Source organism: Apiotrichum porosum (assembly GCF_003942205.1).
Source record: "Apiotrichum porosum strain DSM 27194 chromosome Unknown scaffold_2, whole genome shotgun sequence".
NCBI lineage: Eukaryota > Fungi > Basidiomycota > Tremellomycetes > Trichosporonales > Trichosporonaceae > Apiotrichum > Apiotrichum porosum.
Window position 1 is genome coordinate 1,579,849 of NW_021167109.1, and position 24,195 is coordinate 1,604,043.

At 60.8% G+C, this 24,195-nt stretch overlaps 7 protein-coding genes across 7 annotated transcripts; 4 read left to right on the top strand and 3 right to left on the bottom strand.

Moving 5' to 3' along the window:
* Nucleotides 1-216: 216 nt before the first annotated feature.
* EHS24_004629 (uncharacterized protein) lies at nucleotides 217-1,608 on the top strand (the record flags this gene model as incomplete). The annotated part of the gene is made up of 1 exon (XM_028620192.1): nucleotides 217-1,608. The coding sequence occupies one exon, from the start codon at nucleotides 217-219 to the stop codon at nucleotides 1,606-1,608; it is 1,392 nt and encodes a 463-aa protein (XP_028479164.1).
* A 298-nt stretch (nucleotides 1,609-1,906) lies between these two features.
* Nucleotides 1,907-5,460, bottom strand: CHO2 (phosphatidylethanolamine N-methyltransferase; the record flags this gene model as incomplete). Its single annotated transcript, XM_028620193.1, has 3 exons — nucleotides 1,907-4,643; nucleotides 4,714-5,146; nucleotides 5,208-5,460. The coding sequence occupies 3 exons, from the start codon at nucleotides 5,458-5,460 to the stop codon at nucleotides 1,907-1,909; spliced, it is 3,423 nt and encodes a 1,140-aa protein (XP_028479165.1).
* A 658-nt stretch (nucleotides 5,461-6,118) lies between these two features.
* PZF1_1 (Strongly-conserved Zn-finger binding protein (TFIIIA)) lies at nucleotides 6,119-7,830 on the top strand (the record flags this gene model as incomplete). Its single annotated transcript, XM_028620194.1, has 2 exons — nucleotides 6,119-6,875; nucleotides 6,914-7,830. The coding sequence occupies 2 exons, from the start codon at nucleotides 6,119-6,121 to the stop codon at nucleotides 7,828-7,830; spliced, it is 1,674 nt and encodes a 557-aa protein (XP_028479166.1).
* A 614-nt stretch (nucleotides 7,831-8,444) lies between these two features.
* Nucleotides 8,445-10,068, bottom strand: EHS24_004632 (uncharacterized protein; the record flags this gene model as incomplete). Its single annotated transcript, XM_028620195.1, has 2 exons — nucleotides 8,445-8,448; nucleotides 8,795-10,068. 2 exons carry the CDS (start codon nucleotides 10,066-10,068, stop codon nucleotides 8,445-8,447), a joined length of 1,278 nt encoding a protein of 425 aa, XP_028479167.1.
* Nucleotides 10,069-15,975: 5,907 nt separating this feature from the next.
* On the top strand, nucleotides 15,976-17,577 carry EHS24_004633 (uncharacterized protein; the record flags this gene model as incomplete). Its single annotated transcript, XM_028620196.1, has 1 exon — nucleotides 15,976-17,577. The coding sequence occupies one exon, from the start codon at nucleotides 15,976-15,978 to the stop codon at nucleotides 17,575-17,577; it is 1,602 nt and encodes a 533-aa protein (XP_028479168.1).
* A 1,260-nt stretch (nucleotides 17,578-18,837) lies between these two features.
* On the top strand, nucleotides 18,838-19,886 carry EHS24_004634 (uncharacterized protein; the record flags this gene model as incomplete). Its single annotated transcript, XM_028620197.1, has 3 exons — nucleotides 18,838-19,103; nucleotides 19,290-19,585; nucleotides 19,765-19,886. 3 exons carry the CDS (start codon nucleotides 18,838-18,840, stop codon nucleotides 19,884-19,886), a joined length of 684 nt encoding a protein of 227 aa, XP_028479169.1.
* Nucleotides 19,887-20,672: 786 nt separating this feature from the next.
* Nucleotides 20,673-23,211, bottom strand: EHS24_004635 (uncharacterized protein; the record flags this gene model as incomplete). The annotated part of the gene is made up of 11 exons (XM_028620198.1): nucleotides 20,673-20,788; nucleotides 20,858-21,205; nucleotides 21,277-21,418; nucleotides 21,466-21,538; nucleotides 21,580-21,720; nucleotides 21,780-22,017; nucleotides 22,069-22,142; nucleotides 22,198-22,316; nucleotides 22,363-22,690; nucleotides 22,746-23,035; nucleotides 23,089-23,211. 11 exons carry the CDS (start codon nucleotides 23,209-23,211, stop codon nucleotides 20,673-20,675), a joined length of 1,992 nt encoding a protein of 663 aa, XP_028479170.1.
* Nucleotides 23,212-24,195: the final 984 nt, after the last annotated feature.

Consider the following 24,195-nt stretch of genomic DNA (forward strand, 5'->3'; position numbering starts at 1 on the left):
ATGCGAGCAGACGACGAGATCACGCACCAGCGTACCAGCGTCGTCCTTCATGACGTCGGGTTGCTGGTGATGTCATGTCCACCACTGTTGCCAGGCACAACAATGTCGCTCTACATAAATAAAGGCCAATCCCCCTCTCCATGTCAGTCTGGCAATGCTCCATGATAAGTTGACAAACACCCGCACAACTCCCACCGACACCACCAACAGGACGCCATGACCAGACACGGACACGGCCTTCACCACAAGCCTCCTCGGCGCGGGTTTGTCCCCACACTCCCAGACGACCCGAGCACTCTGCCTCGCCTGCCCCGCGATGTGTGGGTCGTAGTGTGCCGATATCTCGGCGACGACGTGCGCCCACGACTCGCGGACCATGAAGAGCATGGACATGGGCGTGGGCACAAGGTTTTGGAAAAGGAGTCCAGGACAGCTCTCGCGCGCCTCATGCGCACCAGCAGCGAGGTGTACCATGTGGCAGGACCAGAACTGTACCGCCGCCTCGACCTGTGTTCGGCGTCGTTCCATAAGGTGATACGGGGATATGACGACCCTCCCGCCTTTGACGCTGCAGACCAGTGGGCACTGGGGAGCCAGACCCAAACATACACCATGTCGTCTTCGAACAGTAAACTCGAGCTGCTAAAGTACGTGCGCCACCTGAACATTGTCGACTTGCCGCCTGCCACGGCCGTCCAGCACCTGCTCAACCTCGGTGACGAGGGCCGCCTCTTCCCCAACCTGGACGTCATCACGTTCCGGCCACAGATGTACATCGACTATGCAGACCTACACGCCAACGTCCCGGACCCCGTGGACGAGCACCCGCTGCTCACCCTCCTAGGGCGCGAGACACCGCGACACGCGTGTATGGCCTTCCCCACCGAGGCCGGGGTGGACCGGTACGTCGGCCCCAAGCACATTGCGGGGTGTACACACGACCACAAGCGGTGTAACCTCGACTGCCACCGTAAGCGGTACCAGCGCTACCTCGTACTGGGCCTCGCGTCCGCGTGGCTGGCGCGGCTGTGCCACAGCTGGCGCCCGTCGCTGGCCAGCCTGACACTGCATGACTGGCACATGTCGGCGGCGCCCACGTTCCCCGCTGCACAGCTGCGCATCTTCATGCCCGAGGTGGAGACCATGCGGATCACATGGATCCTGAGCCTCGCCTCGCTCCTCCTCCTGGACGCGTACCCGGCCACCGAGCTGCCGCAGCGCCTGGAACTGGCCAACCTCGGCGTCAACCTCGAAGACTGCGGGTGCACGCACACGCTCCTGCAGACGATGGACAACAGCCGCACGGCGCTGCAGACGTATTTCGCCACACGCACGGCGATAGCCCTCACCACGCCGTCGGCGTGGGACGTGACGGTCTGTGTGTGCTGTGGCGGCGTTCCTGCTCTCACCGAGGAACCGCGCGACAGAGACTCGAGGGTGTATGTAGACGACCATCACCCGGCATGGCGGTCGGCGTGTCTCGCCACGCAGTCGCTCGACCTCGTGCCCTTTGACTTGCTCAAGTTGGCCGAGGACCCGCAGTGGAGGATGAAGTGTAGCAAGGTGGAGCTGAGCGATGGGTATGACCGTCCTCCGTCGAGCAGCTAGTGGTTACGAGTCTGCACACCACGCTCGTTCGGACGCCACAGATAATAACATAGGATCGAACGGCTCTATGGTAATTGTCTATGAATTACGTCTCTGATTTGAACACCCACACCCGCTGTCTGGTCCATCCTCCACACCCTCCACCACCGTTACCCCCTACCGCTGAAGAATTGACACAGTGCAGTCTGGCAGAACACCAAGTGACCCACGGTAAGGGGTTCCTCGTCGTTCCAACTGACACTGCTAGGCCGCGTCTATTGGCCGCAGCCCAAGGAGAGAAAAGTCATCGCGAGCCGCTTCACGACCCTTCGACATACGAGCTCAGCCCGTGGACCAAGTTGTGTGCTCCCAGTACTCGCTTCGCGAGCGCCGTCACGTTCGCGTCGGCGACCACAACGTCGGACGACAGGTCCACCTTGAACGCCCAGTCGACCATTTGCGAAATATGCTTGGCCTGCTCTTCGTCCATGATCACAAAGTCGTCCGAGTCTTGTAGACCCGTGTCGCTGTCGTCTGTACCGTGCAGGCCCGGGTGTTCCGACTGCGGTGGCGACGATGCGCTATCGCTGTCGGTGGTGCCGGCGAGCTCGGCCGCCAGCTCGGCGATGGTTGGCGCGAGCGAGGGCGGCGAGGTGGGCACAGCACCAGAGCGCGAGGGGGTGTTGGCGCCACTGGCTCCAAGTGCCTGGGCAGAGGTGCGCGAGGCCAGGGGGTTGCTGCTCGAGTTGAACACGCCAGCGGCGCTCGCAGAGGAGCCTGCCCTGGTGTGCCCGAGCTTGGCCTGGTTACGGGCCATCTGGCGAGCAGAGCGGGGCACGAGGGACACGTTCGAGTCGAGCGCAAGGCAGACAATGTTGAGGAGCGTGTCGTGGACGGCACGGAACGAGTGAATGTCCGGCTGTGAGACGTAGATCTCAATAGGCGAGATAATGGACATGACGTTGTGCTTGCCGTCGTGGTGGTAGCGGAGCTCATACTGGCCGGGGGCCCAGGGGAGACGCTTACCGCGGAAGGTGCAAATGCCAGCGTCGCCGTACGAGACTTGCTCCTCGGGGTCGATACCGACCTGGTCCTCGCCGTTGTACTCCTCCTCGAAGATCGGGACCCACTTGCCCACCGACGAAACCTTGGTGATGAGCTTGGACTTGCACGAGCCGACACGGTAGATGCCGATCCAGTCCTTGCGCGAATGGTTCGAAGGCGCGGTCCAGTTGACGCGGATGGGCTGGCCAACGTGGAAGCGAGGGACGGGGGCCGACGACGAGGACGACGCCACAGTGATCGAGTAACGAGAAGTGTCATAGTTGGAAATGTCCTTGGCGACACGAGTGACGGTCATGCGCTCGCGCGACTGCTGGAATATCTTCTTGGTGTCGTTGGCGAGAATGTTGAGACGGGGCCCGGCCTGCTGGATGAGGTCCTCCACAACCTGGCCAACCTTGACCTCGACCTTGTCGAGGGTGTCACGGACCTCGTCAACGTAGCGGCGGAGCTCGGGAATGCTCTTCTTGTTGGCGAGGGTCTTGCCAGCAATGTTCTTGACAGTCTTGGTGAGACCACCATCCTTGCGAAGACGGTCACCATAGAGACGCTTCATGTGGGGGGCCTCGACGAACGAGAGGAACCACCAGTGCGAGAGGTGCGAGAACAGGGCGAGGAAGAAGACGAGAGAGCTGTTGGAGATGAGAGCAAGGCCAAGGAAGGCGGCGCCGCCAAGGGTACGCTCCGGGTTGTTGAGGAAGCGGTAGATGCCAGTGTACGCAAGACGCGCGGGCACCTGCTCGATGAGGAAAAAGTCCGAGTAGAACCAGCCAAAGTCGCCAAGGACCTCCTGGATCGAGGTCGACGACCAGACCTGGAGGGCAATGAGGAGAGCACCGAGGACGTGGCGGAGGATGGTACCGGACACCGTCCAGTCCGCGGGCAGGTGGTAAGTCTTCCAGGCCAGGCCGGCAAACGAGACGTAGGTCATGACAAGCGAGGTGTTGTAAAGAACCTGCCAGTTGCTGAAGGCCTCCTCAGTGGCGCGCTTGACGACGCTCTTGTCGGCAACAATCTCCTCGTCCTCGTCAATGACCTCCTCACCGGGGTAGGGGTAGTTGTGGAGGTAGTGGCGGACCATCCACTTGGTCTTGGACTGGGCGCGGAGCAGCAGACCAAGGCCGTACGAGTGGAAGAGACGCCAAGACAGGGCGTGACAAAAGTGCGCAAAGAGGCCAATGCTGTGAGGAAGGGCTGGGACGAGCGAGACGATGGCGTAAGACACCAGAACGGCAAGAGCAAAGTCGGACGCGCGGAACGGGTCAAAGCGCTTGAAGATGACAGTGGGCTTGCGGAAGAAACGGTGGGTGATGTCGTGCATGGTCGTGCTCATGGCGCGGCGACGGCGGACATTGTTGTCCATGGACGCACTGACAGAGCTGTTGTAGCTGCCACCGATCTGGATACCAGTAGGCTCGGCCTGCTCCGGGAGCTCGGGGACCTCGGGCTCACTGGCAGTCTCTCCCTCCGTGGCCGCTGGGGTGGCGGCATCGGCGGCAAGCGACAGGTTGGACTCGGTAGCGGGCTCCTCGAATGCGGAGGCAGCGGACGAAGGGACGCCAAGGTCCAGGGGGATACGGGCAGCGAGGGGCTTCTTCTCACCGCCGTAGGTGCGGTCAATGTGAGGGTTCTCAAACCAGAGGAGGAACGCAAACTGGGCGGCGTGGGCGGCGAGCGAGACGAAGAGGACAGAGTACGAGCCGACAACGATCGACAGACCGTAGTAGCCGGCATAGCCGACCGAGTACATGGGGTGCGGGGCGATCTCGTAAACGCCGTCGAAGACGAGGTCGTGCTGCATGACCATGAGCCAGAACGCATCTCCCCAGTACCAAGCATAGTCCTTGACGACACGGTGAGCGTCGATCTTGACCCAGAGGTTGAAGACGATGAGCGACCAGCCAAAGACCCAGCGGAAGATGTGGGTGAGAATGCCTTGGTTGGAAGGGAAGTTGAGGTTGGCCCACGCGAACAACGAGTATGAGACAAAGTCGCTGGAATGTTGTTAGTCACCAGCGCCGACAATTGTCACAGGGACACGCCCATGCTTTTGGTTGGACTCACTTGAGAAGGACAATGTCAACGAGCTGACGGAAGATGAGCCACGAGTTGTACTCGGCGGGCACCGAGTCCCAGGTGTAGCCTTCGCCCATCTTCATCTCGAGCTCGACCTTCCACCACTTGGCCCACTCGCGACCCTCCTCGCCGCCAGATTCCGAGTTGACGTCGAGCCAGCCCCACTCGCGGAGAGTGCGGACAACATACTTGCGCTCCGACTGCTGGCGGAGGAGCCAAGCAAAGCCAAAGTCGTAGCAGCCGCGCCAGAAGGCAAAGTAGACGAGGAAGAGGAATGAGCGGAGAGTAGGCCAGTTGGAGAGCATGAAGAAGAGGGCAGGCTGAGCAGCGAGTGAGATGGTGGTCCAGCGAGTAAAGCTCGAGCGGAAGAACGTGTTCATGAGCGTGTGGACAAACGAGTGGGTCTCTGGGACGCGGAAGACTGTAGTCACACGATCAGCACACCATTACGAGCAAGTCACACGATGGAAAAGACGACGTACCGACACCGCTGGGGGTTTTGCCCCAGGTCACCTCCTCTGCGGACTGGTTCTTCTTGTCGTCGGCGTCGCCACCCTCATCGTCAGCTCGGTAAGCGTCTGAATCGGCCTTGTTGGTGGCCTTGCGTTGGCGAAGAACCGAAGCGGCAGCGGCGGCGGCAGGTGTCTGCGTGGCGTCGTTGGCCGACGTGGTCGGGTCGATGGGTTTGTCGTTTGACATGGTATGGTCTGACAGCGGGGAAGCTGTCGTTGCCATGGCTGGTATATGCTCCCGAGTTGAGTCTGGGAGGGATACCTAGAAAGGGGTCGACAGATGGACAAGAGTGTGTTGTGAACAATCGATGCAGATGGAAATGTCTGAAACGTGCAACCCGGCCGGGTGGTACGGGTGGTGTGACGGCGGCCTACGTGCGCGCGCGCGCGCCAGACCACCCAGGCGGAATGAGCTAGATCTCGCGCACCCACCCAACCAGGCCGACCATGCACCCAGCACCCCATCTCACCCACCCACCCAGGCGGCCCAACCCGCCCCGCTCCGCGGCCAACGCGGCGGCCGCGTCCACTCGGGCCACCCACGCGCACCCACGGCGCCACGTCGCTGCGCTGTGGGGGGCAACAGGTGGGCCCCATTAGCCATTAGGGCCGGTGGTTATCGGGGAGATAAGGAACCCTAATAGGTCCATTACAACTTCCAATCAAAATCCCAAATAACATCCGCCCTGATCACGCCAAGGCCAACAACAAAAACAGTTTACGTAAACTTGCAAGTTACGTAATATTTTCCACGTGCCCCAGTCCCCACGTGACCTTGGCCACCTTCCCTGCTATTTTGATTTCTCCACGAATGTTATCCCTGTCCCCTCATCCACAACAACATTCTTCGAAACGCTCTCACGAGCCCAAAAGGCCGCACCATGGCCACCACAAAAGTAGCGACACCGAGAGACGTAAGGCAGCCGCGTGCCGCTGCTCTCAAGGCCATGACATCCATCCTCAGTCCGCCAATGTCGCGCGACGCCTCGCCAGCCAACTCGTCCACATCCAACAGTTCACGCGACCCGCCTGCTCATGTCACAACATCGACCCCATTAATCCATCCCATCCCCATCCGCGCTACCTCAAAGACCTTGACCACCCCTAAACCGGGAACGCCAAAGTCTAAGCCGTCTACGCCCGGTCCCTCGGGATCACGTACCCCGTCTCGCCCACCATCCCGCACCGAACGCCGCTTCGCATGCATCTTCCCCGGCTGCACCAAGGCGTACTTTAAGCCCTCCCGCCTGGCTGAGCATGCACGCACGCACACTGGTGAACGCCCGCACACCTGTACCGAGTGCGACCAGACATACCTGCGCGCATCCCACCTGGCGGCTCACATGCGCACACACAAGAACCCGGATGACAAAGAGTTCGCATGCCCGCGCCCCGGTTGCGACAAGAAGTTTTGGACCGCGCCACACCTTCGTCGTCACGAGGAGATGCACGACTCGGCTGAAGTACACCCGTGCGACAAGTGTGACGAGACGTTCCCCAAGACTCACCTTCTCCGCGAACACTATGCGGCTGCGCATTTGCCTGCAGGATCCAAGCCGTTCATCTGTGCTCACGAAGGGTGTGACATGACGTTTGCGTTGAAGCATCAGCTGAAAACGCACGAAAAGACGCATGATGGTGAGTTAGACAACCCCCATTTGCAAGCTAACTCTCAGCTACTCGGTACACATGCTCTCACCCCGATCACGGCGTGGATATGCCCACGTTTCCCGTCTGGTCCGCCCTCCAAGCCCACATCAAGGACACACACCCTCCGACGTGCCCATACCCCGAGTGCACCGGACGCACATTCAAGTCTGGCCAACGCCTTCGCGACCACCTCAAAGTGCATGAACAGCAGGATGCCGACCTGGTGCAGGTGGACGCAAGCGAGGACATGATCGTCCCTCCGGTCCTCGCTGAGGGTTTGGGCACGTCGCGCCGTGCGAGGCGCAAACGTCGGTACTCGGACGTTGTGGCCGATGACAACGAGCCCATACCCGAGTCTCCGCGTAAGCTGCCCCGCATCGTCGACGGCGAGGCAGGCAAGGACTGGACGTGTGGTCACCCCGGCTGCGGCAAGGCCTACAAGACCCGTTTCGCGCGTGACGAGCACGCCCAAGCCGCCCACTCGCGTGCCCGTCACAAGTGCGAGACATGCGGCCGCGTGTATCGCCGTCTCGTGTCTCTCCGCCGTCATCTCAAGGAAGGATGGTGTGCGCATGGTGGCCAGCCGGATGCCATTCCGGAGGAAAACGAGGGCTCCGCCGACGAGCACGTTGGCAAGGAGGGCGCGGGAGGCGAAAAGAAGAAAGAGAAGGAGGACCAGGACGTCGGCGGTCTCTTCACTGGATCCATCGCCCTTCCCGGCGGCGCTCTTCATCGCCGCTGGGGCTGCCCCTTCCACCCGGAGGATTACAACGACGAGGAGGACGACGACGACGACGAGGAACAGGAGGAAGCATGTGGTGAGCGCTTTCACCGCGTGTACGATGTCCGCCGCCACCTTTCTGCGGCCCATGGAATCGACGTCGACGACATGGGCACGAGGGAGATGCTGCTCGCGGATGGCCAGACGGGCGAGGAGGAGTGAGCATGGTTGTCATTGTGAGAGCGAGATTTTGTATACCCATTCAATCGTTTGGTTGTTTTTATTGTAGATTCGGATGTTGTCCCATAATGTGAACTATGTCATGCATGCCCAGTATCAAAAGGTGCGTAGTAGAAAGAGAAGATACTCACAATTGGTCAACACGGCCAGCTGAACACTGTGATCTAATTGCGCATTTTAAACAAATTCGGCCGACAGGCGCGACAGGCAGATACAATAAAAAGATGCATGCAGCCTAGGCCAGTCCCCCGTAAAGTATGGGTACACCGCTGCAGTGTCAGATCCAATAAGGCAGCCAAGCCATCCACTTACCGAGGGCCGTCTACAACATCCAACATTCAAAACCCCGGGGAGCAACCTGGGACAAAAATAAATAGGTCTTCGCTGTGCGATCTGGGCCGTGGGTAGACGGTCAAGGAGATGGGGCTGGCCGGTGGGAGTGGAATAGAGTCCGACTATGGACTCGGGGACTGCCTGATACTTAAAGAAGATCTCCTAGGAGAATGGAAGGGGTACAAGGAAATGTTGGAAGGTCGTGTGTGAGTAAAATGTTAGATATTGAAAAATCGGCGCAACATAATTGTCGGACACATTTCCTATCTTTGTGGCTATGTGAGGACTCCTATAACCGCTGGACCCCATGGCAGTGGTATCAGTCGCATTTTATAAACCTTCCACTGCCACATATGTACATCGCTAACAACAATCGAACAGATACACTGTACTCTATCACCAGAAGCTTAGCTCTTCTCTGTCATTCAACTGACACAGCTCCCATATATTGGGGCCATCACCGATACCCACGGGCAAGGGCGCCAGCAGCAAGTCGGTATCCAGCGACTCCATGCACCGCGGTCCCAATGGACACGTTTCCTGTGCGTTTTTCACAGCCAGCCGATCCACGGGCTCGTCGGTGGGGCTCGGCCCATTACCACAGCACTCGCACGGCGGCGCGTCCCACCAATGCGGCATGCTCAGCGAGAACGGCTCGTTTGCGAAATGCCGGCTCATGGCGTCCTTGTACGCGTCCAGCGCTTGGACATAGGTGAGTAGACAGCCGCAGAGGAGGACGTTGAGGCCGACATTGGCAATCTCGACGTGTTCCGGCTGCTGTTCCGCTGTCCGCCCGGTCGTGGGCGCACCGCCGCACTCGGCTTCGTGCTCGCCCGCGAGGAACCGCAGGGAGTACGGTGTGGCCCAGCACCACATGTCGCTGATGCCGTCGAGGGCGGCGAACAGGCGCAGGTTCTTGACGCGGAAGCATGGGCCGGCAACCATCCACCAGTGATGTAACGTGAGGCTGTCGAGCTGCCAGTGCTCGCACAGCCACTGTAGCCAGCACGAACCGATCCCCGACTGGAGCGAGTCGTATCGTTTCCGGTTCCGGTCGTCGACGCTCTCGCCGGCGAACAGCGTCCATGGCGAGTCGTTCGGGTGTCGCCGCTCGTTGACGCACTTGCCACCAACGCAGGTCGGCAGGTTGCATTCTCGTATGGGTCCCGGATACGATGCACGTCCCCAGACAGTTGGGTAGGCGACACAAGCGCGGCGTGGCCGTTCGCGAGCGAGGAAATGTAGAAAAGGTGGGCGGAAATGGCCCCGCCAGTACAGGTCCGCGAGCTCGATGTGGACGCTTGGTCGAATGGTGACAACTTCGAGGTTGGGGAAGATGCGTACTTTGGTGCCATTCCCGAGCAGGGGATAGCCGAGGAAACACTGTCCGAGGTCCAAGAGGTCTTGTTGCTCCTTTGACCACGCTACAAGGTCGACAATGTTGAGGTGTTTGACATACTTGAACAGCTGGCATTTGCGGTTCGCAGGCGAGAGAATGTGCTGTCTCGTTTCTCTGCTGCCCATCGCCAAGGAGGATAATACGTTTTGGGGGGGAGGGAGGTCGAAGAAACCTGCCACGACTTTGGTAAACGACGACGACTTGAGATCCAGACGGCGGTACAGCTCCCTGCCTGCGATATGGTACAGGCCCTGTGCTGTGCGCATAACGCAGGCCAGTGCCGCCCGCGCTTCGCAGGAGACCGTTTGGGCGTCTGTGTGGATATTTTCAGGTATCTCAACGTTGTCGAGGTGCGGCCTGCTCTCTTGACCGAGGAAGCCGCAGATCATCATCCACACCTCGGGTGGCAGGTGAGGGAGGAGTGTCGGAGGGTCATCAGTGGCAGTGGCGGGACGCGCTCGCTGGAGGCGCTTGCTTCGTCTGAGCATGGTGAAGGGAGGAGGAAGGGTGGCGAAAAGTGAGGCATCTTGAGGAACCGGCGATCCTTATGGCGATCGCGTCGGAAGTGGACCGGTGGCAGTTACGTTGCTGATGAAGCAGGATACGGTGTGCCTCGAGATGGTAATCACGGCAAGTTGAGACTCCTGGCGAGACTTGGTTGGGCACGTTCGCCTCCAACAGCCAATGCAATGCAACTGCAATCCCTGACAGAAACACAAACTGTCAGCGACCATTGACATGAGCCAATGAGGCGGAGCACAGGACGGAGACGCCGCGGAACTCGGCGGTACCTTCGCAGATCACAAGACGCAACATACGAGGTGTTTAAAGTAAGTGACCGATGGTGTCGGCACCCTTCGGCACGTCTGGCGCGACGCTATCCCGAGAGCACAGGCCAGAACGTACACGGCATGACGGCAGACCTTGGACTGTGACAGTCTTGGGAGGTGTTCTCCTAGATCTCCTACCCTGGCAGCGCTCCACTGCTCCACCACACTCCACAGTTCTCGGAGTCGCATTGAGGGTACAGTGCTGCTATGTACCGTTACAGGATCCGCAGGAGATGGACCGGTCTGAATGTTCTTCACGTACTCGTATAACTGATCAACTACACTCCCGGTGGGCGCTGATATCTACATGCCGCCGCCGTTTACGTGCATATGTCGGCTCCAACCACGCCGCACACGTAAACCCAGGCGTAGACTGAATCTAATTATACTGCGCAATCACATACGTGCACCTCCTCCGCCAATATCACCCGTAGATACGACTGTCGTCACTCGGTCCATGGCTCGGTCGGCGGGTCTTATTCTGCCTCCGGTCGGGAGACGTGATCATGTACAGTACATATTTGAGGGTGTGGCAGCAGCTCAGTTGAGGCAGGCGACTGAGAGCAGCGGACTGGAGCGTGGTGGCGATGCTGACAATTCTCTGATTTTTTAGGAATATCCTGTGACCGTTACCAACATGACCGACTGCTGGAATGTGAGACGGACACAGCTCGCTCGCAGCTGTGCTGCCCCGAGGAACGACGCCCCGGCACCGGGTTCACACGCTCTTCTCGCTGGATCGCTCGCCGTCGGATGTCCGAAAGAGTTCATGGCACAAAGGCCACCGCTGCTAGTTGGTTGCCGTCACCGCCACCGGCCGCCTCGTTGACGACTTGCTTCTCCACAAAGGTCACATGGCCGTCGCCACCCACCCACATGCCCCCATGATCAAAAGTTTGCGAACGCCGTCGCACTCTCGCTAAGACCTTCATTTTTTTTTTTGCATGTCGCCTGTCCTCTGCTGTTGGCTGTCGTCTCGGATCGACATTGATCTCGGACAAAACCAAATGGCGCCGCCACCACCCGCCACCGCCACAGCGGGGTCTGGCGGCCGCTCGCTGTCGTTGGTCCCACGCACGTACCCATTTAGACATCCTCCGAACGCCGCAGCGGCGGAGGGGCGCGTTTGGCGTCGTGGCACGAGCCGAAGAAAGGCCGTGAACGGCCGCCTTAATGGCTGACCGAGAGGGTGTGACAGTCACCAAGAGGTCGTACGCACCAGTGGTGGTTGTACCACTCTTTGCGGGCGGGTTGTAATCAAACTCTAATGGTGCTGGCATCGATACCGGCGCCCGATGTGCCTTTTGTGTACTGTATGTGGGGTCCGATACGGTTTGTACTAATAACGTACTAACCTGTGCTTGGCACGTCCCAACGGAGAGCCCCGGGTGGCAAACATCGGCTTCTGTCTCGTTAGAGTAGTGTGTAACAGGTCTGGTCAGTCCTTCATACAAGCTGTGCTGGTGATCTCCGTCGGCGGTCCGTCAACCCTCTTCCATGTACTTTACTCCCCACAGCTCTACCCACTGTGCAATTCCGCCCACAGCCCACCGCGCTGCACTTGCCCACTGTACTGACCCGCGCACCCCATTTCCCACTGCATGAAAGAGAGAAAAAACGTAAGCTCCGTCGTCGTGGGTGACGAGAGACAGAGACTGGCCAAGGACCGTCCCGGACTCGGGACCATGCCGTGCGCCGTGCTATGTCGCCCTCGCCGGCCCCTCGGCATCCCATCGTACCACTTATCAAGCATCCCCACGCCTGTGGTGGTCACGGCAGAGCGCAGCAGCCGCCGGTGTACGTGGGCATGTGGGGCTGCAGTGGGAGAGGAACGAGGAACACCAAGAGGAACGGGACCACTTGGTGGGGATTTGAGGGGGTGTACGTACACCAGGTTTTGGTGGGACAATGGTGATTGGGTCTTGGGGGAACGAGCTTGCGATGCGGGAGCATCGACCCTTCGTCCAGAACACTGCTGCCGCTGCTGCTGCTGCTGCTGCTGCCGCTGCCCATCGGGACGCGACCGTGTGTCTCGCAACCGCCTGTTCGCGACCATGGCCTGGACACTGCGGGGGAGGCGTCTGTGCGAGGTATGGCCGTTAAGTCCATTTGGGAATGCTCGTGTGAGCAGAAAGGCTCCGTCCAGCGCGCCAGCCAAACGGTGCTCTCAAACTCGTCGCCCAGCCCGCAGACCGCCGGATCAAGCACCCGCGAGGCGCCGGGTGCGAGCGGCGCGCTCATATGTGTCCTGGCCACTCACAGCTGAACGCGCGTCACGGTGACGGTGACGTCGCTGGCGTTCTTTGCAACCTGGACGCCGCCGGCATCTGTCGGCCAAGGCATTGCGGTTCAAACGAATTCGTTCGCATTGCCCTGTGTCTGATTTGACGACAAAGGTGGCGGCCAAGGCGCAGCGGCGAGCGCCGGCGGTTCGGACAGTACAGAAAAAATCCAAATATTGGACGCAACGTCCATCGGCCTCGTTGGCCCTCTCTCCATGCATGTGTCCTTGCGCTGTGCAATGGGCCACAAGCTTGGCGCTCATTGGCAGCTCTAGGGAAGGAACAGAATTATGTCTTTACCCTCCTCCAGTCCATTGCTCGCGCTCGTCAACGGGGTGTCGTGTGCGTAAATGTCCAATATTTTTCTTCCCTTTTCCCTAATAACACTTCCCTGATGTCCCCAGCCGTCTAATTTCGGACAGACAGAGCACTCAGCGCAGTGCATGGCAGCCAACGAACAGACGCGTACGGGCACCCTTATATTCCTGGCCACCACCCCCTACCCATGCACCGCGGTGGAGCGAGGTAAAGGCCCTTTGGACCATTCATGTTGTCATCAGGAGGGCATTTGGGTCTGCCATGAATGACATCAATGTCCAACAATGGGCCACCCGCGGACCCAACTGACGTTTGCACCTCGGTTTGTTCCTCACCCCCAAACAAGTCATAATGTGAGATGAGCCACACAATCAGAGTTTGGCCCGTCGGTACGTTTGTGTTTGAATGTTTGTTAACCTGAGAAGAGACAATGTATAGCTGCTCAAACCCAAGGTTTGGGGCCAATGGTGGTTTCTACTGGACCGGGTAACGCGTCCCATGAGGCAAGATTAGGAGGCGTGTACCATTCTCCTGCGTGTCATCGCCTCTGCCTCCTGATACATGTGGCAGTCGGCCAAGTTCCTGTCCTGTTTCGTCCTCCATCGGACACCTGAAGGAAGGTACTGCTGGCTGTGCAGAATGCCCGTCTGCCACCCACCCGGCGTGCGCGCGACATTGTCGTCGTCAGTGTCCATGTGTGTTATTCCTTTACCCGAGTTCGCAGGACCAACGACAAGGACAGTGCCACACCATGCCCATATGATGTCGGAATGACCCCGCATGACCCCATTCTTGTGCATTCGGGAGGTTTCCGTGCTGCGAGATGTGCGAGAACGCGACCCGCGCGAAACACCCTTTTGCGTAACCCCCGTAATCCTACCCCCTGCACTCGAAATTAGCTGGTGCGGGCCGCGTCGAGCACCTCCACCCGAGAGCCAGCGGGGTGAGCGGGTGCATTCAAATACAATGTCAGCTGCGGCAAGGGCAGACGCAGCTAGCTGGAGGTATGTCGAGCTATTCGCGGTTCGTCTTCCCGAACACCCGGCATGGAAGAACATGCCCCCTGTTGTGCGAGGCCTGGGAGCTTTGTTTTAATGCGAGACGAGCGGAGAGAAATCACAACAACAATTGCAGCATGCATGTGACTACGACACCGAGATACGGGGTGCTCACCTCTGGGTGTGGTGTGCCACCGGACGGCACCGTAGCATGCCCCATGGCTGTAGTTCCCCGGCCGTCACAGAATGCACACGGTGCTTCCAGGCCGCAATTGTGACGTCTGTGACGTCTGTGACGTGTTGTCGGAGCCTTTTGGCGCACTGTCAAACGCACCCAGCAGTTTGGGAGCGGAGCGTGAGCGTGCGCACCGGCAGAGCCAGGGGATCACCATGCAGGAGCCCACAGGACAGGAGAAAGAGGCAGTGAGCTCAGCGTGTTTGAGGGTGGTGGGTTACCCAAACCTGTCCGCAAGACCATGTGATGGAACTTGGGCCGTGCCACACTTTGCGCGCTTGCGCACATGGCTCCAACTGACACTCTCCGGGTGCGCACATACGACGTACGGCGCGTACAGGTTGTACGGGTGCAAAACATGCAGAGAGACCCGAACGCCTAATCCGACGACCCGACGGTCGTGCCGAGGTGCACGGCTGGGGCTGTGGCGCTGGATGGCGCTTGAGAGTGCTCGGCACGCTGGGCGGCTTGGCCCCCACTTGGTTACTGGCTACTGGGTCACTGGTTCGCACTCGGCGGCTCTGATGGCCTCCGCCATCAGCCACTCAGATGTGAAGACGCAAGGACGGCACTGTGGTTGGCCCATTGCGGACTGGGGGTTGTCTCCCATGTGCAACAGCGAGCGGTGTTGTTTGGTCCGCCCCCGGCGATTCCAAGGCCACCAGAGGGGGCATGGAAGCGCGACGGAAGACGCATTCGTTCAGTAGGTTTTTTCGCGCAGAGCCAGAACGGCAAAACTAAGGCTATTGTTTTGGAGCCTCTCTTTTTGGGTGTGGGCCTGTTTTTGCGAGATTATGTTGGATCCGCGTTTTTCTCTCGCGCTCTGGGGGCCGTGTGGGGGGGGGGGGGGGGGGCTTGTGGCCTGCGGCGCGGACCATGTCTCCGGCCAGGAGATAGGGAACCCACAGTCCTGGAAAGCGAGCTTCGCAGGACATGCGTCGCCCTGTTGCCCACCAGTCGTGTTTGACAGCATCCCCCCCCACGGACCACGGACGGCAATGAGCCACCAGGACCCGCCCGTACAACCCTATCGGTGGGCCGGCCCCTGGTACACTGCGGTGCAAATCGTCCATTTCCCTGTGACTGTGACGAGGAACCGGGGGCAGGCAGCGAGAAGGAGGAGCGCAAATGGGCAAAAATGGGCAAAATGCGGGGTGGGGGTGCCCGCCTGAACGCGCCTACTGCGATGCGCAAAATGGCGCTCACGCTTGCCTGTGCACTGGCAGAGAGGGTTGAAGGAATTCCTGCGGCCCACTAGCCTTTGGAAGAGAGCGACGCCAGAGGGCAGAGGATCAAGACACAGGCACGACGCAGTGGCAGCATGGCAGCAGCTCTGCACTTGCCAGCCAAGGAGAGAGCCAAGAGGGAGCGAGGAACGACAAACCCCCAACTGCACAAGGTGTGGGAGCCAGCCAGCCATACGCACGACGCTCGAAGAAGGACACACGAGCAGCAAATATAGACACATTGCACCCCCAGACCACTCCCACCTCACCCACCCACCCACTCACCACTCTCATATCATATCACGCACCACCATCGCCCACCCACCCCCACTGCACTCTCTACCCGACCCGTACTCCCTCTACCCCACTCGCCACCAGACACGATGAGGAGGTCCTAAATCGACAAAAGCAGCCACCCCAGCAGCTCACCCAATCGGTCACCCTCCCTTACCAACAAATAACAACCCCCCCCTCCCCCCTACCCACCCACCAACCCGTCTGTCACCATGGCGCTGTCTCCTCTTACCTTTGGTGCAGAGGCCGTCTCGGTCTCGCCCATCTCGACATACATGTCGCACGACTCGCCGCGCTCGCCTTACTCTCCACCAGTGGCCGTCGCAGCCCGTCAACCCAGGCGTGCGCAGACACTCCCCCTGGAACCTCTCACGTTCACCAAAGTGGCTGTTTCGCCTGCTCCTTCGGTCGGCATTCCCAGTCGGTCAGGCAGCACGTCGGGCGTCACGGACAGCGAAGGCGGTCTGCTGAGCGACGAGCGCGACGTCTACTCGCCCGTCTCGCCACTGTCGCGTTCGCCGTCGCTGCTCACGAGCTTGATCCAGGCCCAGGGCAGGCTGACCAAGAGCAAAACACACTCGCCGTGCACCACCACTCCGCCGGCCAGGCCCATGCCTTGCAGCAGCCAGTTTGCGTCGCTGCCCCGTCCCCCGCGTGCACAGCCCATCTTGCGGCGGTGCAGCACGTCTGGTGCCGAGCGTCTCTCGGGCCTGTCGGGAGCGTCAGGTCCCAGTGGCGACGAGGGAGTCAAGCACACTGAGACGGTGACGAGCCTGGCTTCGGTGTCTATCCGTCACCGTCGCTCGTGTCTCAAGTTTGCGGTTACTCCCAGGCCCCTCCAGCTCGCGGCTGGCTCATCCCAGCAGCAGCAGCAGCAGCAGCTCTCTACAGCGACTGCGTGCCGCCCCCACCTGTCCGTCGCCACGCCCCAGACCCCTGGTGCTGGTCCGTCGACCAGGCCGCGCATCAACCGCGTGCCAAGCTATCGCCGCTCGCCGCCCCCGGCTCAGAGCACTGGCACGAGCTACGACGAGGAGACGTACGCCGTCGCCGAGGAGGAAGAGGGTGACGAGGAGGTCGACGAGGAGGTGACTACCCCCGGTTTCGGCAGCGACGCCGACTCGGCGGGCTACGAAGAGGACAGCGAGGACGGCTTCACGTCCGACGACGAAGACACTGTGCTCTCGCTCGCTGGACGGTGGCACCACCGCCCGGCGTTCGCGCCCTCGTTTGCTACCCCGACACCCATCCTCGCGCCCGCCGCGCGCCGCGCCGCCCTCCCCGACTGCCCAGCGACCACGACCGACGACGGTGCCGCCATCGAGATCCGCCGTCCGCCGCGCATCCGCATCGCCGCGGCCGGACAGGAAAAGTACGCGTGCCCGCGCCACCGCTCGCCGCCGCCCACCTCGGTGCTGGAGGCCCACGGCCCGCGCCCCGCGCCGCCCGCCGCGCGCTCGCCGTCCGCCGCCGAGCTCTGTCGCCGCCGCACAGGCATCGCCCGCCCGCCCCCTCCCCCTTCCTTCCGCCCCGGCACCGTGTGCCGCGGCTGGAAGTCGGACGACGGGCGCGGACACCACCGCAACGCCGCGCCAGTCGCAAAGCCCCCACCGCGCGGCCTGCGGTTCCAGCACCGCAGGGACTCGGCGCCGGCCGCGCCCGCCGTCGACGAGGTCCATGTCCTCGCGGCCGCTGTGCGCGCGGCATGCCACCGCGACCCGCGCGGCGGCCTGAAGCGCGTGCTCCGCGCGTGCGATGCCACTGCTACCGCCACTGCCACGGCCACGGTCACGGGCGCTCGGGAGCGCCTGTAAGTGCCTGTCTGGCCCCCATATTATTCTCATTTATAGACCACCTGTATCGTGGGTTTTCGTGGCCTCGCCGGGGTGTGTATCCCGGGGAGGCGGCCCATTGACGAGTTTACGAACGTGTTGTTCATTATAATGCAATGCCAGACTGTAAATGTCCACATCCTTGTTGCAGTGCCGCCGAGGTTCAGCGAGCGAGAGGAGGATGGGTCGCTGATCGGTGAGGGACGGCGCGCGCGTCAGTTGCAGCTGGAGCGTGCGTTCTTTGTCTGCTGGTTACACAGCCTGCCCGTTCCCTTTGTGCACACTGGCCAAGCTGTGCTGCGGCAGAGTGTGGTCTACCACCGACAAGCTTAACAAGCGCAGCTCGCTTTCTGCTGTCAGTCCATGGGACATCTGCCTCTCTGACAGTCGTGGTAGCCTGTTGCAAAAGCTGCCACATGCTGTGTGTCTCTTTCGTTGTGAACTTTTGGTGAGCTGGTGCCTGGACCCCTGCAGCATGGCACCCGTTAGGGGGGATACAAATGGTCGTCAGCAAAGGCATGCAGTGAGTGGGTGCTGAGGGACAGCAGTGATGGTAATGAAAGAGTGTGTGAGAGAGAGGATGTGACAACGACAACAGTATTTCACGGCAAAGCTTCTCTGCTTTTAAACGTTGTCGCGTTGTCTCGGGGCGGACGCGCGTGGCTGGACGAGAGCGCTCGAACAGTGTTTCACACCAAAAGGCAACACACGAGGTCAAAACACGCGTGGTCGGCGCCGCTTTTCATCCAGCATTCTCACAGCACTGAACGCAGCATGGCCCATGCATGTGTGTCGTTGCAGTAGACATGCACATTCCCTTCGGAGGCAGCGTCGTCTAATGACTTGCATGCATGTAGCATGGGCACCTGCGTTTGGCGTGAGCCTCCCTTGGCTGTCGCTTTGACGACGCGCACATTGAGAGCCGTGTGCCAGGAGTCCCACCCAAGTGCCCCCGTTGGCGTCGTGCCAGCACAGCCACCCGTTGTGCTCGCCGCTTTTCCTTTCTCACTCGCCGTCCTCATCTCTATCTCACAACCAAACTCTCTAGATCTCTCGCAGCTCTTAGAACGGTCCCCAATCCTCGACTCGGGTACATAGCGCATCCCATCCATTGCGCACCCCCCTCCTGGCAGCATTCATTCTTGCTCCCCTCCTGGCGCAAACACATCCACCCGTTTCTCGCCCCGTCTCCCTCCCCCCCCCCCCCCCCCCCCCTTCCCAACACATACCCTCTAGACTACCATGTCCTCTGTCGTCAACACTGCGTCGGCGTCGGCGTCGGCGTCTGCCTCTGCCGCTGCGTCAGGTAACTCTACCATCTCTGCCTCGGCGTCCGGCAACAGCACCGCGAGCGCGAGCGCGACCAACTCGACCACCTCGTCCATTCCGGCGACGGCTGCCCCCGGCTATCTTGAGATGGTGGTGCCCCCGCAGGACGGCTCGACGAGTTACTACAAGATTGCCAGCGCCGACTATATCACGTTCAAGTGGAACATGACCAGTGTTCTGTGAGTGTCCGTCCTGGGTGTGTCGGATGTGTCGGGTGTATTGGTTGTGTTTGTTGGGACCAGCGACGGTTGTTTGTCGTCGTCGTTGCAGACACACAACTGCCTGGACTGTGACCAAACCCTCCCCCCAAACCCTCCCCCACGACCATGGCCACCAGCTGACCTCTCCCTCTCCCTCTCTCCCAGCTCCATGCCCCAATCCCTCACTCTCGTCGCCACATGCACCGACAACGGCAACACGTACCCCGTCGGCCCGACCAACGGCACATACAACACCATCGCCGGCAACGCGACCCAGATCGTCTGGAACCCCTGGGAGTGGGCCCAGATGCCCAACCAGCCTGCGTTCGCGCAGGGTTCGTACACGCTGTCGATCTGGGACCAGCGCGGTTCCACCGCCGGTGCCTCCGCTGGCTTGATGTCGCCATACTCTGGCCTCAAGTTTGGCATGTACAACCCCCAGTCGTACACCCCGTTGGCAAGTGAGTGTGGTGTGCGGGCTGAGAAGGGATAGTGGACGAGGTGCGAATGGGCAAGGTGTCTTGAGGTATGAGGACCGCGGGTCGATACCTCGCTGGACTACCGCGATCCTCCACACTCCGTTCCCTTTGAGCTCGACGGTCATTGTCCATTGTCCTCGGAGCTCTCGCTGACCCGGCAGACTGGACCTGCGCTACCTGCTCTGGCGCAATGGAGATGGTCCGCCAGCCCGCTAGCCTGAGTATCCTCATGAGCCTGCTCATCATGATCATCTCGGCCTTTGGCCTGCTCCGTCGCCTGTAAGCGCGCTCTGCAACGTGCGCTCTGCTCGTCCGACCTCGCTCTTCGCGGCTCCTGAGTCTCGCCGAGCCACTCTCTGCCCATCGCGTCGACGGGCACACGAGCGAACAGCTCCGCCCCCGCTCAGGACAGAGACACTCTTACTCCCAACCTATCCGCACGCCGACCCCAACGCCCCATCAACGCCGCCCAGCGCGGCGCAGGACACTGCATTATACGCTCCCTCACTAGCTACGAAGAAAAACGACCCCCCCCCCCCCCCCCTCCCTCTCCCCCTCCCCCAACCACATCCCGCATGCGCCCTGTATATGTACAGTACCTACAATACAGTAATGACTAGACCTTTTCCTCGGCCTCGTTTTCTCCTTCTCTAGATATACACTCTACGCGGACACTTTGAGACCCTCCCTCCGTTCCCTCCCTTGCAAACTGCCCGGGCGCAGCTACGGCCCCAGCTGCGGTGCGTTGCTCCTGTTCACACGCCTCCCGGCTTCGTTGGATGTGAATGTGCAGAGCAAATCGAGAGCATGCGTCGCCTGCCGGCCGGGTTCCAGCGATCCGTATATTTGGCCCAGGCACATACGTAGTGCACTGTGTGGCACCTCTTTGCGTTCTGTGGCGATTGGTGGCAGGTGCGGTTCTGCACGCCAACACAGAACAGAACACACATACTGTACACTCCTGTCCCCCACCCATCTCGCAGCACTACGTTCCGACCACAAACATACCATAAACCTGCTGACTATCAAAACACTAGCGGCCGGTTTACACCTGAGCAAAACGGGCCTACTACAGCTTGGCCTTGAGGGTGCTGTCCGCGGCGGGCTTGCCGCCCTGCGCCGCCCACGCCTTGCCCACCACGTCCTTGACGTCGTTCTTGAGCGTCTTGCCGTTGGCGTTGCGTGCTGTTTACGTGTCAGCACCGCCCAATCACATGTCCCCCACGGTCCGTTCCCCCCTCTTGTGGCACTCACGCAGCTCGTCAAAGATGACCACGATCACCGGCCGCGCGGGCTTTCGCAGGCGCTTCTCCGCCTCGGCAATGATACTCTCTGGCGTGGCGGTCACACCGGGCGCGAGGGACACGCCGAGGCCCACGCGCTCGCCCAGCACGGGGTCGGGGACGGGCACGGCGGCACACTCTGCAATCCGGCTGTCGAGCGTGACGGCATTCTCCACTTCGGCAGAGGCAATGTTCTCGCCGCCGCGGATGATCATGTCCTTTGCACGGTCGCGCAGGTACAGGATGCCGTCGGCGTCCATGATGCCCACGTCGCCCGTGTCAAACCATCCGTCGGGGGTGAATGCCTCGGCGTTGGCCTCTGCGGGGGGGAATCGTCAGTGGTTGTTTGTGTGGTTGTTATGGGGGCACAGCTGAAGACGCCGGACGTACTCGGGTTGTTGATGTAGCCCTTCATCACGTTGCCGCCCTTGATGTGCAGCACGCCGAGGGTGTTGGGCGGCACGGGCTCGCGCGTCTCCAGGTGCACGATGCGCATCTCGCCAATGGGGATGGCGATGCCGACGGCCTCGGGCTGGGCGTGTAAGCTGACTGAAGACGGAACCGTTCAGCAACACTCACGCGGTCAATATAGTCCTGCCCGCTGATGGCAATGTGCAGGCCCGAAGCCTCCGTCATGCCCCAGCCGTGGTTACTGCTTGTCAGCTTGATATCGGGCAGGTTTCGCCAGCTCACATGAACGCATTTGGGAAGCGCTTCTTGACGTCGGCGACGAGGCGCTTGGGCGGCGCGGCACCGCCATACGACACGCCGTCGAACTGGTGGTCTTCGGGGAGTTTACCAGACTGGAGGATAGCCGTGGCGATGGAGGGCACGCTGGGGAAGGTCAGCTCGGCCGCAGTGCTTCTATCGCGGATCAGCTAGCTGGTACCCACCCGCCGAGGTTCTTGATGTTGTACCGCACAATCAGCTTGATCGCGTCCGGCACGCTCCAGCGGCGCATCATGACCATGCGCGCGCCCTGGCGGACCATGGCGTTCCAGCTGATGTTGCCGGTCACATGGAAGAAGGGGACGGACATGAGGCCGCTCACTTGGTCCTCGGGAGGGGTGGTGGCGGCCGCAACAGCCATGGCGACGGGGGCACCCATTCGGAGGGCAACACGCGCAATGGCTGTCGGGTTAGTTGACGTAGAGACAAGGTGCAGGCGATTTGGCAACTTACGGGCAGAGCCGGTGATAATGTTCTGGCAGTTCTGGCGTTGAGTGATCATGACACCCTTGGGCAGCGACGTGGTGCTAACCGTCAGCAACAGATGCGTGGAACAGTGCCACCCCATTCATCTGTACTCACCCCGAAGTGAAGAGAATCAGCCCATCGCTCTCGGGCTCGACGACGCCATTGAAGCCATCGCCGCGCCTCACAGCCTCCACAGACTGGGGCGAAACGGGCAGGTTGGCAAAGTCGAGGTACTGTGGTGCTGTCAGCAAACAACATCACCTTTGCTCTGCTGCCCACCTTGACAGCCTTCTGGGCCCCGGCGTTCAGGTGAGACACCGGGTTCCAAGAGTAAACCTTGCCGACACCGGCCTGGGCGAGCTTGTCCGCCACGGGACCGAGGACCTCGGCGTCGGCCGAGTCGACGAGGACGATGTGGGGCTTGGTGAGCGTCAGGCAGTGGATCTGGACGTCCTGGACACTGGGAGCAGTTAGCCGGTGGACTTGTGGGTGGGCGGGGATGGCGGATCGGCGACAGCCGAAGGCAGTGGCTTGTGATCTTGTGATCTTGTGATCCTTGGGCCAGTGGCCAGCGGCCAGCGCGGCCAGCAGCGTCCGATGCAAACTCCTTCCAGCGGGGGGAACCCATGTGAGATCCTCCTCCCCCCGCAGACACCACTCACAGAGTCGAGTTGAGGCACACGGGCACCGCGCCGAGCAAGTTGACCGCCGTAAAGCTCGTCAACCATCCGATCGAGTTTGTGCCGCCAATCGCGACGCGCGTGGCCGGCCCGACACCTTGCTCGCGCATCCACCCGGCCAGGCGGTATCCATCTGCGAGCATCTGGCCGTAGGTGATGTCGCGGCGGTCGTCGTAGTGTGCGCCCGGGAGCGGGTTGGGCTCGTTGACCATGACGCGGTCGGACCAGTGGGTCATGCGGTCGACGAGAAAGTCGCGGAACGTGCGCGGCGCCTGGAGGGTGGTCAGTAGAAGTAGATGATGATGAGGGGCAATGGGGTGCGCACATTCTTCCACACGCGCTGGGGACGGCCGTCAATTGTGACCTCCTCGATCTCAAAGTACGACCCGGGGGTGCAGAACGCGGCGTCGACCTCCTTAAAGGTGAGTTGCTTTGGAGGGGCGGCCATGCTGGAGAGTTGTGGCAAGGGAGGGAGGTTGTGAGAGAGGGGGAGGAGCTGGTATGTATGTCGATGCCCACACGGTCTGTCTGTGCCAGCTAAAGGTGTCGATGGGCAAGACAGCGGGACAGTAGCTTTAAACGACGCTCGCAAGAGCAACATGTCGTCTTGGCCGTCCTGAGCCGGTCATCTGGTGACCGACACCGCGTCGGAGTCGGCCGATGGACGCTGCGGACTTCGGCTTTTCACCCACACAGGCGGGACCGGCCGCCGGCAAGCTGGCAATGGCCCCACGCTGGTCCACCTGGTGCCCCACCCTTGTACTTGGCGGTCTTGCATGGCCTCGTTCAGCAAGGATCACGTCGTCGCTGTCAGTCCGGGCGCCGGGGTCATCATAAAAGGATAATGCTGACGAGAGTGGTACAGAAGGGATGTGGGGTGGCCGGGACATGGCCAAGGAGGACGTGGGCCCTCTTGGGGGCTTCTTGTCATAGGAGCGGATCCAGCACATGGATTGTTGTTCCATGCAGCATGCAATCACACTACGGTGCCTACTGGGACCGGTGGGTGGGGAACCAAGATATCTGACGCTATGGTTGCAGTGCGCACACGCCGTCCATTCGAGATCGCCGTGTCAAACAACGCTGCTCGGCGCGGTGTTGTGCCACCCTTTGTACCGATCCCTTACACCTTTGCTTTCGCCGTCCGAAGTGCAGTTGGCGGACCCCAACCTCACCGGCTCACGCAACGCACAGGCATGGTCAGCGATAGCAGCCACAGTTGCAGTCAAGAGCACGCTGTCAACTCGCGGCGCTGTCATTGGCAGAGGGGACCTTCCGAGGTGGAAAACACAGCACAACGACAATGACGTCAGACACTCCGTCCACTCGGAGAGTGCTTGTTGGTAGGCGATATGGGGACATGACCTTGACAACATTTCCCAGACTACCCGTCTCTTCCTCTCCCTCCTCCTCCATCTCATTCCAGCTCTCT